This window comes from Penicillium malachiteum (assembly GCF_028827825.1).
Source record: "Penicillium malachiteum strain IBT 17515 chromosome Unknown utg000002l:1.0-8849297.0:1.0-8852440.0, whole genome shotgun sequence".
In the NCBI taxonomy this organism is placed as follows: Eukaryota; Fungi; Ascomycota; class Eurotiomycetes; order Eurotiales; family Aspergillaceae; genus Penicillium; species Penicillium malachiteum.
This window is the reverse complement of record NW_026643095.1, coordinates 3,823,522-3,837,230: the sequence shown is the minus strand read 5'-3', so window position 1 is coordinate 3,837,230 and position 13,709 is coordinate 3,823,522. Positions and strand designations below refer to the sequence as shown.

General features: G+C 47.2%; 5 protein-coding genes across 5 annotated transcripts; 1 reads left to right on the top strand and 4 right to left on the bottom strand.

The window, feature by feature from the left end:
• Nucleotides 1-63: 63 nt before the first annotated feature.
• On the bottom strand, nucleotides 64-1,553 carry N7483_004481 (mfs monosaccharide transporter protein; the record flags this gene model as incomplete). Its single annotated transcript, XM_057087918.1, has 3 exons — nucleotides 64-674; nucleotides 731-808; nucleotides 875-1,553. The coding sequence occupies 3 exons, from the start codon at nucleotides 1,551-1,553 to the stop codon at nucleotides 64-66; spliced, it is 1,368 nt and encodes a 455-aa protein (XP_056947747.1).
• A 1,444-nt stretch (nucleotides 1,554-2,997) lies between these two features.
• N7483_004480 (serine/threonine protein kinase CBK1) lies at nucleotides 2,998-5,002 on the bottom strand (the record flags this gene model as incomplete). The annotated part of the gene is made up of 3 exons (XM_057087917.1): nucleotides 2,998-3,787; nucleotides 3,866-4,369; nucleotides 4,437-5,002. The coding sequence occupies 3 exons, from the start codon at nucleotides 5,000-5,002 to the stop codon at nucleotides 2,998-3,000; spliced, it is 1,860 nt and encodes a 619-aa protein (XP_056947746.1).
• A 900-nt stretch (nucleotides 5,003-5,902) lies between these two features.
• On the top strand, nucleotides 5,903-7,451 carry N7483_004479 (Tim22-complex subunit TIM54; the record flags this gene model as incomplete). The annotated part of the gene is made up of 2 exons (XM_057087916.1): nucleotides 5,903-5,993; nucleotides 6,070-7,451. The coding sequence occupies 2 exons, from the start codon at nucleotides 5,903-5,905 to the stop codon at nucleotides 7,449-7,451; spliced, it is 1,473 nt and encodes a 490-aa protein (XP_056947745.1).
• A 1,879-nt stretch (nucleotides 7,452-9,330) lies between these two features.
• Nucleotides 9,331-11,948, bottom strand: N7483_004478 (peptide alpha-N-acetyltransferase complex A subunit NAT1; the record flags this gene model as incomplete). Its single annotated transcript, XM_057087915.1, has 3 exons — nucleotides 9,331-9,785; nucleotides 9,841-11,802; nucleotides 11,867-11,948. The coding sequence occupies 3 exons, from the start codon at nucleotides 11,946-11,948 to the stop codon at nucleotides 9,331-9,333; spliced, it is 2,499 nt and encodes an 832-aa protein (XP_056947744.1).
• A 741-nt stretch (nucleotides 11,949-12,689) lies between these two features.
• N7483_004477 (MIX23 family protein) lies at nucleotides 12,690-13,335 on the bottom strand (the record flags this gene model as incomplete). Its single annotated transcript, XM_057087914.1, has 2 exons — nucleotides 12,690-13,201; nucleotides 13,263-13,335. 2 exons carry the CDS (start codon nucleotides 13,333-13,335, stop codon nucleotides 12,690-12,692), a joined length of 585 nt encoding a protein of 194 aa, XP_056947743.1.
• Nucleotides 13,336-13,709: the final 374 nt, after the last annotated feature.

The window sequence follows — 13,709 nt, the reverse complement described above, 5'->3', positions numbered from 1 at the left end:
AGGAGTAGGTAGGGATGTAACGATGAGTGCCTTCAAGGTTGATTGAGCTTGAAGAAATAGAACCTAAATCTGACGCAGAATCTCCCTTTCCCAAGTACTATTAATCGAGGACTCCATTTGTTGAGTTGCAGACGATTGATGAGCTCTTTCAGTAACCAAAGCTTCCTGTTCAGACTCCGGAGAGTCAGGGCACTGGCCTTGAGAGATCAAAAGATTTATTTTAACGGAAGTACTCCATGCCTTCTTCCCAGTTAAGAAGTAATCATCAATCTGCTCCAGCGTGAGTCTTGAAGTCTCCGGGACAAACAAGAACACCAGAATCAAGATAACAACCGTAACTCCGAAGTAAAAGTACCCAACATTGGACCCCATATTCCCATAATGAACATTCAACATGTAAGGTGTCCAGAACGTTGCCCCAAAGCTAAAAACCTCATATATGAATGTGGTATTAGCCTGTCCATATGTTCGCATTCGAACACTGTGCATTTCAGCAGACGAAATCCAAACACGAGGACCAATAAAACCGCCAAATACAAAGGCCCAGATACAGAGAAACACAACAACAACAGTTTGAGATGTTGGATTCTCGATCCCAACGTCTTCGAGGAAGAGTGCTGCGAAAGGCGCCACAAATTGGATACCCGTAATAGCGAGGCCGCCGAGGATGAGTGCTGAAATAGATGTCCGTCGAAGACTAGGACCACGATAATCTCCGTCCAGGATGAACAAGCGTCAAGTGTTCGCTCGAAGTCCAGATGTCGCTTTATGTCATTCACCTGTGCCGTAATTTCAAGGGATTGCGGGTCTGAATCCTGGAGCGTAGCAAATTATTTCCTGGCTTGGTCCTCCTTTCCCTCGAGTAGTAACCAACGGGGTGACTCTGGAAATAGCATCACTCCAAGACCGAGAATAACGCCTAACGGAATCTGGCAGATGATAGGCGTTTTCCATTGCCAATCACTGTCCGGCGAAAGAGTGGCTGAACCCGCACATACAGCTCCAGCTGTAACATTGCCCATAGCGAGTCCAATATTGAAAATTCCGAGTAAGAGACCGCGTTTGCTCGCGATAACACATTCAGATCCGTAAACGATACTCGAGGCGATAAGCTGTCCTATTCCAACTCCATTGATGCGTTTGCAAATCATATAGTTTAAAAAGTTGCCAGATCTACCCAACATCCCAGCAGCTTCAATAATACAGAATAGACAAGCGATCTGTAGGGTTGCTCTGCGGCCGAGCATGGCGCCAAATAGCCCAGCCAAGGCGCCTCCAACCGCCATGAATAATATACCAAGACCAACAAGCGACTGCTGGAGTGTGGTCAAAACACATGATTCTATTGTGGCGCCAGTCGCTGGATCGGGCACATGGCTACAGTGACCAAATGCCTTTTGATACGAGGGCATGATCAACACAGTACCCGCATACCCATTATCAAAATCGGCTATCCATGCAGCGGATGAAACACATATTGTGAGAAAGAACATTTTGGCTGTTACTTTCTGAGGCTGTGGACAGCCATCGGGATAACTGGACGGCATGTCCATTTTTAGGCTGGAACTTGAAGAGCACTGGAAGATGAAGAGGGGACGTGAAGAGGGGAGATGAAGAGGGAAACTCGATATTGTAGGTGAACGTGGTAATATTTTTGAATTTCAAAAAGCAAGGGGTTCAAGGTTCCAATATGTGCAGGTATAATGTAGTATAATCATTGTCTATACCTAGTTCTTTTTTCCAGGTGCCGATCCAAGTTGAACCAATGGGTGAAATTCGAGGGAATCGGACGGGTTCGTCAAGACTTCAATCTAGATTACAGCACCACTCCGGGGTTGCATTGAGGGTGGGTATGATACCCAACTTAAAGTAAACAACTCTCTTAACCTTAGAAATTAGTTCTCTTCCATTCTAGCTATCTCTCACTTCACCTACCTAGCCTTCAACTTGAAATATTATATAAGATACTCAAGAATCGTGAGTGTCGAGATCCATAGTATAAACGACCTTAGGAAATTTTGGTATCAGCATGTAGAATACCCACATATTTAGGGTGAAATGCCTCACTATGAGGTTTAATTAAATTTAGCTTAAGAGGATTCCAGTAGCCTAGAGGCGTTGGATTGGTCGGTAAACTACCACTGCCAGTTGTGTAGGTTATGGAAATCACTGTATGGGGATGAGGTATGGTCCGTATGGACATGGGTACACCTGGCATAGTACGGAGTACATACTCCGAGCTCCGTATATAGTACAAGTACGAAGGCCAAGTGGCGACTAGAGGCCGGGGGTGGTAAGGAAGGCTTGTTGTTATACTTCAATTTTCTTTTCTTATTTTCCTTTTCTTTTTTTTCCCAGCCAGCCATATAGGGGGGTTGGCCGCATGGCCGTGATAGGCCCCCCCGTAGAACAACATTTGAACGGACCAACTTGAATCAACATGGTGCAATCAAATGTTCCAAGGTTCCATAGAAGGGTCAGAATGTTCTAACCAAGTTCCAGGCTGATGATATGGAGAAGTGGAAAAATAACAAGATACAGAATATACAATTTTATCCTCGGCTTATCAAAAAAGTTGGCTGAGTCTCAGAACAGAAGTATCTCTGCAAGTTCTCGCAAATTGAAAAATCTTTTCTTTTTTTATTTTAAAAGACTATATGATGCGAATCAAGACCTGTGATGCAAGACACTGTTCTTCCGACTGCCCCAGTTTTTCCTGGGGAAGACAAACAGAGTGAATACCACCATGTAAGGCGTTAGATATCGACAACTGAAATCAAAGATGGCGCTGGGGGTCATGATTCAGAAAACGTCGCGCTGATATGCTGAATGAGAATTCGTGGCCAGATCAAACATTCTAGATGTCCAGACGGCTTGGTAAATGCTGAGAATAAAGGTGATGCAAGCCCCGCCCGCACTCACGTATCTATCTCCAGTATGTCCAGATAGCCGAGTGAAAAGTCAAAGGAAAAGGAAAAGAAACAGAACTCGGGCTATCTAACTGCCCTGGAAAGCGTTGAAAGCTTTGTAGGTGTAACCGATGAAAGGCAAACTCATCTCGGCTTCCTGGGATTCCGGCATGGCACGAGCCTGAGCACGATGGATGGCGCTCGTATCCTCCTGAGGAATCTCATCGATAGGGAAATAAGACACATCAATGTTCGAGCTCAGACGGGGCTCGAAGGGAGCACGAATGCTCCTCAGTTGCTCCCAAACCACACCCCGGAAGAAGGGATGATTCTTGATCTGAGTAGCGCCACCATGCTGTCCACCTTCACTTCCAATACGATGCTCAGGATCACACAAGAAGCTCCGAATCAATGACTCAGACTCACGCGAGAGAACCAGCTCATCAGGGAAGTAAAGACATTCGCGCCAATTCACAATCTTACGGTAAGTATCGTTAGTGTCCTCAGCACAGAAGGGAGGCCAGCCCACAAGACACTCGAACATGATAGCACCAACGGACCACCAATCGCACAGGTATGTGTAACCTTGGCCGTTGAAAATTTCGGGGGCAATATAGTCGGGAGTGCCGACTGTTGAGTACGCCATGGCACGGCGGGATTTACGCCAAGTGTTGATCTGGCCACGGTTCGAGACAGTCAAGTTGATAGCATCGTTGAAGTAACCGGAGTTACGGTTCCGATCCTTTGATGTGGAGTTCTTGAGAAGGTTCTGGTAATAGGCATTGTCGTGTGTTTTCTTACCGCCTGTTGAAAGACCGAAATCAGTGAGCTTGACGTGACCACCACGGTCAAGGAGAATGTTATCTGGCTTGATGTCACTATAGGAATGATGTGTTAGTTTTTCATATCTTCCTCTACGCTTCCTCTATGCCATCTTGGCGGGCAATGGCACATACCGGTGAAGGAAGCCAAGCTTGTGAACCGCTTCAATGGCCATGACAACCTCAGCCATGTAGAAGCGAGTGATGTCTTCCGAGAAAATCTCATATTTAATGAGCATTGTCATTAAATCACCACCAGGCAAGAATTCCATGAGCAGGTAAAGATAAGCCGAGTCCTGGAATGAGGCATGCAGCTTGACCAACCAAGGGTTATCCTTCGAGTCTGCCAGAATATCACGCTCAGCACGAACATGGGCAAGCTGATCCTTCTTGAACATCTCTGTCTTAATCAAAGACTTGAGAGCATAGATCTTGCCATCGGTCTTCCGCTGCACCAGTTTGACTTCACCGAAAGCACCCTTTCCAATAATTTTAATCGTTTGGAAGTTTTGTGGGGTTTCCTTCGTTCGGAGGAATCGAAGGAAGTCGGATTCTCTCTTTGAGATCACTTCAGCATCCTGGCGCTTCTTGTCGGCGACAACACTGGGGTCCCGAAGAGTCTTATCGAGATCGACGGAACTATTCAGAACATCGTATTAGTCCAAATTTCTCCACACCCCCATCAGGTAGAATATTCAAAACTTACCGCATGTTACGATCGCGGGCACGTTCAATGTTTTCGTGAAAGAAGACTGTCACCAATTCCTTGGCTGCTTTACCCCGCTTGTGCACATTTTCAGAATAACGGTCGGGGAAGCGCTGCAGCTCCTCATTCTCCGCCGGTGGGCGAGGACTGCGAGGGACTGGAGGGGCTAAGTGCGCAGCCTGGGCCTGGCCCTGAGCCGGAGAGCCACCAGCGGTCCGAGGGCGCTGAGCGGGGGAGTTTGCGCGACCGAAGAATCCTCCACGGTTGGCGTTAAGATCCTGGTTGGAGAACTGCTGGATCAACCCATTTGTACCATCATTGGCATATCCCACGCGGTTCTGGAAGGCAGCCTGCGGGGACTGCAGAGCCTGTTGCTGTTGCTGCGCGTATTGTTGCTGTTGAGCATACTGAGGCTGGGCCTGGGGCGGATAGTGGTTGGCCATGAAATATCCGGGAGCATATGCAGGGTTGGAAGGGTCGACATAGTCCTGGGCCCCCCTGAGTCTGGTAGATGGGTTGAGGGAAGGCAGATGGGGTAGTGGGATAGGCGCGGCTGTTAGCCGCATTGTAGTTGCGGTCGTTGTACCCGTAATTCATGTTCATTCGATTGTTGTTGGGATCCATCGCGTCAACTTGACCCCGACTCACAGGGAATTCGAGACGAGAGGATGGGGGTGTTTTTTTTAATGCTGAAGGGGGGGTTTGAAATGGGTGAAAGGAGAAGGCGGGGAGGACGAGAAGGAGCGGTGGCTCTCAGGAGGCAAAAGAATCCACCCCCGAATTGATTCGTTTTATGACTTGTTGCCCTCTAACCCCCTTTTAAGAGGTCTTGTGTCAGAATTTAATCCAGTCTGAAACGTTGTCACTGTGCTTTGTGCCCAATCTCTCCCCAACTATAACATCTTTATATCCTATTTTTCGACCTACAAATGGGAACCAGCCGAGCTTCGGGGAACTAATATCCATTTTCTGGTTTACCCAAGGCTTAGATCCCGAGATCGAGACCTCAGGTTACTGGACCGAACTATTATAAGTTGAGGTATGTAAAACCTCTTCATGGATTATAGAACGACGTCTCAAATCCAGGGGGAGGGATAATTATCAAGTGAATAAGGTGACAGAGCATTCCAGTTGTGTTCATAACAGGGGTGCCACAGGGGTTGAGTGAGTCTGATCGCAGAGTCTCCAGACTCCGCGGAACCCACATGGACGCCATATAGGGACCAGAGTACGGAGTATGCGGCCACACCTGTATATTGGGGTATATCAGGATACATATTATCAGTAGCATGGATTTTTTGTGGATGTTTAAGAGAAATCAATTGAGTAATGATCATATATAAAGGAAATTAGAAGAGAATAAAGGTTAAAAATGTATCTGTATAGACCGCACGTGATGCGGATCAATTTAAGCCCCGGTCTTCGACTTTTTCTCCAACTGTCAACCCCAGTTTACCAGATCAACAATGGCAGACTCATCGAGTTCAACGGCTCCTGCAGCGGCTGCAAAGCCCCAGGTGGCTCCTAAGCCACCTAATCCAGTTTTCAAAATGATGGGTAAATTGACATGACTTCCATTGATGTAACGCGGCAAATGCACTGGCATAAACTAACATCCAATATCAATGACCAGGCCTGCCCAACATTCGATTCAAACTTCCTTCCCGTAATTGGATGATCTTTTTGACTATCACTGGTTCATTCGCCAGTGCCATGATCTATGATCGACGAGAGAAGCGCCGGGCGCAGCAAAAATGGTCCGAGCTGGTGGCCCATCTGGCAAAGGAGCCGTTACCGGTTGAGCAGATGCGCCGGAGATTGACGGTCTACCTGGCCGCTCCTCCAGGAGATGGTCTGCGTGTGGCTCGGGATCACTTCAAAGAGTATGTGAAGCCGATCCTGACCGCAGCCGCACTGGATTATACTGTGGTTGAGGGTCGTCGGGAGGGTGACATTCGCGCTGGCGCGGCAGAGAAGATCCGCAAGTCGAGGCGCAAGGCTGGAGAGTTGAGCGCTACAACTCCGGAGCCTGGCGTCGAGGAGGTTGTGCTGGCGACACGAGAGCAGATCGGTATTCAGGACGAGCCCGGTCCCAAGGGCGACTTGGTGATCGGCCGGCATGCCTGGAAGGAATATGTTCGGGGCTTACACGAGGGCTGGCTTGGTCCCATGGATGCTCCGGCACCTCCAGTAGATCTCTCCGCACCGGTAGCTGATGCGCCTGAGGAGCCTTTGAAGGACACTGCAGTTGGCGATGTGCCAGCGGAAATTTCCAAGCCCGCCGAGACTAGCGAGTCCAGTGTGAGCAGCGAGGTTCCCGCTGTCCCCGAGACTCCCGAGAAGAAACCTGAAGAGGAGAAGAAGGAAGAAGAAAAATCAGCTAAGCCTACTGGTCCTGTCGCCGCCTATATCACCACTGCCGAATATCCCTCCGCCCAACCCGCTCCCTCTCTCCCTCAGTCCTTTGACAGCTCCGTCCCTATCGAGTTCCCTCACATTCTCGGCTTCCTCAACACCCCAATCCGCATGTACCGCTACATGAACCAGCGTCATCTTGCTGAAGACATTGGACGCGAAGTCGCCGCTCTTGTCCTCGCTAACAGCTCTCGCCCTTACCGCGACGAGTCCTTCAGCTCCGAGTTCAGCGCCGATTCCTCCGCTACAGATCTTCCACGCAGTAACTGCGAGCTGCAGAGCATTCTAGAAATTGAAGAGAAGGAGTGGCACAAGTCCGTGCATAAGCGTGAAGATGACGAGAAGGAACGCGAATGGCTGGATGATATCGTTCTGGACCCACGTATCGCCTCGCGCATGAGCCGGGCTGAGCTTTCCTCCGAGGATGAGGCCCGCTCTCAGCGACTTGCTGAGCAAAAAGAATATATTCTGGGTGAAGAGCGCCCGAAGCCTATTTCTTTCTGGCAGAGTATGTGGATCAAGTATGGCAATGGAGAGGATGAAGAAACCATTCGACGCAAACCGATTATTGAAAAGTTCGATGCCGAGTCTAATGCCTAAAATTTGCATTTGGCATTCAAAGGGTTCTTGTGAAGCCCTTGTGTTATTATAATAGAAGGTGGTGTTTTGTTCTCATCTTCTGGACATGTTGTGTTTTTCCCGTCTGCATATCCACTCTCCTCGGCTTGTATATTATTAGAGGCGCTTTTTGGTCTTCATTTTCTGGGAATATACATGCAACACCTGTACCACGAATTTAGATTATTCGATCAATACTTTTGTCTTGTAATGTCTCTACTCTCTACCAACTTGAAGGCTTCAACTTACCATACTATCAAGCTCCAGGACTTTGTAAAATGTACTACCTAATAGTACATAGTAGTTAGAGCCTATTCCAAGGTTAGTACTTGTGTATCCTCCGTTGCAGATTCCAAGGTTGTCAGTAGGTATTTGTAGCATCTGGGGGCCCTACGGGAGGTCTAGGATTTTTCAGCATGCCCCTAACATACTAGTCTAAACACAGTTTAAAATGTATTATATGTTGAAAAATTAAAGAGCTGCGGCAGAGATCTTAGTTCAAATGTTTGGAAAATGGTAAGTTAATGATAGTATGTCAAAATACTATAATCTGGTGGTTTTAGCTGATTTACTAGAATATTTACCATGTTTTTTTAGAGAAAACATTTCCAGGGAGAATACTACTATATTTTATATTCTAAATTTTTGACCAAAAGAAAATTATATAAAAAGAAATCTAGTACTATATCATGGGAAATAAGAGAGAAATAAGAGAGAAATAAGAGAGAAATAAGAGAGAAATAAGAGAGAAATAAGAGAGACATAAGAGAGAAGTAAATATTTTAGTTACTAACCTTGGAAGTGATTTCTAGTCAATAACTAGTATAGTTCTTGAGGAAGGTTCTTAGGGTATATCAGATAAGTTATAAGTACCATTATATTAGAGGAGGATAAAGGAATCTCTTTAACTGGCTCAAAAGCTATACTACTATAATACATAGGTATTCCTAATATAGTGATAATAGACCAAAGATCTTTACTCCTTCTTATCATTAAGCTTAAGGCCCTATAGGTTGATAATTATTCTCTATTAGAAGCTGACTGGACATTTTAGATGGGTATCAACAATCATCTTTGTCTCTTTTTAGGTATTTATCCTATTCCAAAAGACCTTCAGAATTTATCCATAGACTGACTTATCCTTGATTAGGACAAATCGCTAAGTATATGTCTGACAACAGACTGAAGTACAGTGTCATTATTACGTACGACGAGAGTTTTCCTGAGACAGGGGATTGCAAACCGGAAATGGAATCTCGAGTATTCTCCGGTTATAAGTCATTTAAATGACTTTGATCTGGGCTCTGTTCAGGCCTCACAATCGGTGACATCATGACAAGCATTTTGGCACGTCGCAGGTTTAGCGATGACACGGAAGAACTTCGAAATGGGAAATATTCCCCAAGCAAACAAGGTGTGGACTCGTTACAAGTGCTAGGAGCAATTGACTATTATGCCGTGGCATTCCTTCCCATTTCTTATATCTGAACTTGATCTTTTTACATGAGACTTTCCTAAATCCACGCTGCCCAGACCTAGTTTGCCAAGGCTTTGAAAGAACTTGCAAAATAAATTTCATCAGATTAAACCTGGAGATACTACTAGTAGGTACCTAGGTAGTATTCCAAGGTTACTATAGTTGTACTGATATATAGCATCAACTTCTAGATCTTACTAGACACTTCTACAAGCCTGAGTCCATACGTCATTGGAATAAGCTTAAACTGAATTTTGATACATTTAAGAATGTGTAGCTTTGTTTTTTCTGTTTTATTGGGTTGGAGGAGGTTGACGGCATAGATGTAGTGAGAAATCTCCACCGGTTTCAAGTTCCACTTGCTTCAGATCAACTGAACACAGTTTAGTTCAGCTTGAACAGGGAAGACTCAGGCCACTTCTTGAGTGCCTTTTCAGCATACGCAGCCTTGTCACTGCCCCAGTTGCTAAGCAGGTCGAGGCCAGCCATAGCTTCGCTCATCATGATATCAACGGAGTCAAGAGTGGCCAGCAGTTCCTTCTCGTTTTGGGTTGCTGAGTCCTTGTTCAGGAATTGACGACCAGATAGGGCTGCTTGCACGTGCAAGGCGCTGTTCTTGTTGGCGGTCAGGAAAGAGTCGTTGAACTCCTCAAGCTTCTGAGACTTGGGGAACAGCTTCTCAAATTCGGCATCAACGACTTCGGCAATCTTGGGGTCAAGGGGCTCGGAGAGGGTATCAAGGGCCTTGCGGAATTGCAGCAACTGCAGGTGGAGGGTAGGGTTGGAGGGGTCGATAGCGTGAGCGGCTGAGAGGCATTTCACAGCCAGAACATGCTTGTCTGTGATATATCATGTCAGTAGGAATCTTCAAAAGGGCAGATGATGTAAACTCACTTCTGCGGAAGTAAACTTCAAAGCCAAGGGTTTGGGCTTCGATGTTCTGAGAATCGAGGTTGAGCAAGGGGGTCAGGAACTTCATCGCATCCTTGAGCGGGTCCTTGGTCTGCACAAGGGTGTTGCCCAAAGGATCGGGGTCTTCCTTCTTCACCTCTCCATCAATGCTCTTGGCATTAGCAGCGGCGGCCTTTCTAGCCTCGCGCTTATCAGCCTCGATCTTTTCAAGGCGTTGTTGCTCCCTCTTAGCCTTCTTGAGTGCCTTCTTACGCTCCTCCTCATTCATGGTATCGGCACCATCAGCGATAAGCATAGGGCCGTGTGCAAGGTCGGGCTGATCGTGAAGGAGCAGGTATGCCTTGATAGCAGAGACCGCCATCCGAGTGTAGAAGGGGTGTTCGCGAAGGCGGTCCTCCCAACGAACCATATCCACATAGGCGCGGATCATGCCCTTTCGCAGGGAAAAACTGTGGAAGTCGAACTGGTCCTCTTGCCAGGTATCAAAGATGTTGAACACGCCGTGGAAGCGCTTCAGGGCCAGAGCAAGTTTCTTCTGGCGCAGGTATGCCTCACCATCCTCAGTAAGATACCACACACATTGCATCTCATGAAGATCACCCATTGCGCCGCCGACTGTCTCATTTCGGGTGAACTTGCTCATGTTTTCCAAGCCCTTCTCATTCTGGTTGTTACGGAGTTGGTACTTGGCAGCCTTGGTATTGATGTAACGATCCTTTTCATCCAAAAGACGGGCCTTCTCCATCTCATTGGCGGCCTTGATCGTATTTCCGTAGTGCTTCCAGGTGCGCGCCTTGGTCAGCTGGTATTCCACAGACTTCGGTGACAGCTCAATTGCCTTGTCAACGTACTCCATGGCCTTTGTGAGGTCACGGCTAAGCTCGTAGTTGTAGTGTTGGGCCAAGAAATAGTAGGAAGAAACGAGGAACTCGTTCTCCTTAGACTCAGAAGAGCCGTTTGCCTGTGCAGCATTGCCAGAGACATATCCCTCAACCAATGCCTGGACCACATCGCGCTTGGAGGGGTTACTGTACAGAGACTTGATGTTGGCGAAAAGCGAGGGCACTCCTTTCTTCAGCATCCGCTGGAGGTAAGTATCAACAGCTTGCTTGAAGTCTTCGCCCTCTAAGAAATCGAGCGGGATGCGACGAGCGGAGTCACCACGAGGGTTCTTCTCTACCCACTCGTCGTAAAGAGCCTTCAATGATTTGTGGTCATCTTCCGCCACACCCTTCGCCTTAATCAAGCCATCATAGTAAATGGAGTTCTCCGGGTTTCGCTCCAGCAGTGCAGTGTAAGCCTGCTCAGCCTCGGACTTGCGATCAAGTCGCAAGAGGTAGTCAGCCTTCATCTCCATAACCGCCAGCACATCAGTACACCTGTATCCATATTTCTCCAGGTGTTCAAGAGCTCGTTCGAGGTTGCCAGTTTCTGCGATGATGGTATTCTTGTACAGGATGGCTTCAGAATGTTCCATATTTGAGACTGACGGGGTTCCCTTCAATGTTTCTTCGTATGTGGTAAGGACCTTCTCTGCTTCCTCCAAGTCTCCAGACAAGTGATGGGCAATTGCCAACGCTGTCCAGTTCTGTCGAAGGCCCGGGTGTGCTTGTAGCATCACAGTACGGCTCTGAATGTAACCCTGGAAATCACGCATCTGCACCTGAAGCAGAGCAAGATCCCGCTGGATAGGAGCAGACTCAGGCTCAATTCGCAATGCGAATCGGTACGCCTTGATTGCCTCTTCGTAGTTCTTTTCCTGTCGGTAAAGAAGACCATAAACGTGCCAGGTAATGTGCGACTTCATGTCATTCCGTAAAGCTTCCTTGCCGAGTGCAAAGGCCTCCTCTGATTGTCCCAGATGGCTCAAAATCAGCGCCTTCATTGCCTGCGTATCGCCATGGTTGGGGTTCTTCTTGAGAACCTGGTCGGCCGTCTTGATGCCTATCAAAGTGAAAATTGACTATTAGCTGCGGTCTGACCATTGAGTCAAGATAATAGAACTGACCTTTCTTATATTGCTTGAGCTCAAAGTTACGAACCACTTGACGGAACAAGGACTGGTCCTTGGGATTCAATGGTTGCGGCATGATGGGCGATCGCTTGGGGGGGTTGACGTGTGCGAAGGAGGAATCAAAGTGTGCGGGGAGCAACTACTCCGAGTCTTATGGCAGAATCACTGACCCGTTCCCACCGATAAGATGCGGTAGAGCGGGCGGTGAAATATTAGTCATTCTCAGGTACGCACCTGGGCAGCCCACCATGGGCAGGTGAAGGCATATAGAAAATTGGTTTCTAGGCTACTACAGTATGAGACAAATTTTCTCATACTTTCCTAATAATTCCCTAATATATTGGCTCAAATGTTCAAAGTACTGTGTTAGAAATCAAGAGCCTTCCAAATAGTTTGAGCTGACTTGGAGCAGTTTATGCCCTAGCCAATTCTAGCTCACATATTCCGAGCCTAGGAAGAATTTGAATTATTGAAATGGGATAAATCTCCATATGCACCATGACTAGATAGTAATGAAAACCATGCTAAGCTCCATGCAGCGTGAGTGACCAAAATTTGAACATGGGAGCTTACTAGCCTGAGAATAAACTGCATTTATCTACTTATCCCAGCTACGTCATGGGATAAGAATAACTATGAGATGAACCCACGGGGTCTTCGAGATGAATAATTTCTAGTTAATCATGTCTCACATAAAGATATCAAATCAAACGCTCCCTGTATGAAGTATAATGTACATCCATCTCCATGAGCGGGGGCGGGGCTCAGAGTGGAATATTCTGAATCAGTCAACACAGCTATTTGTAAGGATCATTCTTCATCGATGATGCTTCTTTCGCCAGCTATTCAAAGCATCCTCCCAGGACGAGGAAGAGCCACCGCATCTCTCAGAAACCAATCCCCATGTCCGAGCCCGAATAATCTCTTCCACAGTACGCTGATTTCGGACCAAATTGGCCAGTGATTCAGTCCGAGCTTCTTTCGGGAAGAATCGAGCGGAGTATGGATCCAGGCGTTCATCCACAACCCGTTCTCGGTCTCGCGCGGATTCGGTCTCTCGTAAAATCAAATCGGGATCCTCAGGATCAGGGCTGGTAGCTACTCCAGCACAGTAGTTCAAGACATCGGAGCGGGCTTGCCATGATGGGAACAAAATGTTTTCTTTGAAACCTTGGCAGGCATTGGAATCGATCACTTTATGTTCTCTAGAATCAGTTTGTCGTACTGCTGTAGACGATGGATCAAAGCCTTGGCGAGCAGGCATAAGCAAAGCATTCAGATTTTGGGCAATAGAATCGTCGATTGTTGATCGGGAGAGACGGAGGAAATCTGACGGCAAAACGCGATTAGCTGGAAGTGACGCCTAGAGCCCAGACAGCTCTCAACCAACCTTGAAGAATTTTTTCATTAAAACAGAATTGAGGAGTGAGGACTGGAGCCTCTGTCGACGGAGGGTTTGCCATCTTTTTGCTGGCAATTTCTTCGGAACCTCGATCTCTGTTGCTAGCCCAGAACCACTCCAGCTTGGCTAATGTGGGTACCGGAAGAGCGGAGCTGAAATCGAATGACAATTAAGCGTAGTAACACAGTAGTCTGTGGGGATAGGGCGTTGAATGAAGATGATTTCAGGTCTTTGTGATCTGATACATCTTGGAGCTTGTTGATAAAAGAGGAAACTGGGCTTGAATGGTGTTGTGCTGCACTGCAGTGTGATGCTATGAAGTGATTCTGTGATCGCATGTCATGGTTTCCCGATGAGGCATAGTCGCTAGCCCGCAAATGGGGATTCGCTGCACGTGATTTCGCGTCTCGCGTCGAAGCGCGAGGCGCGTTAACA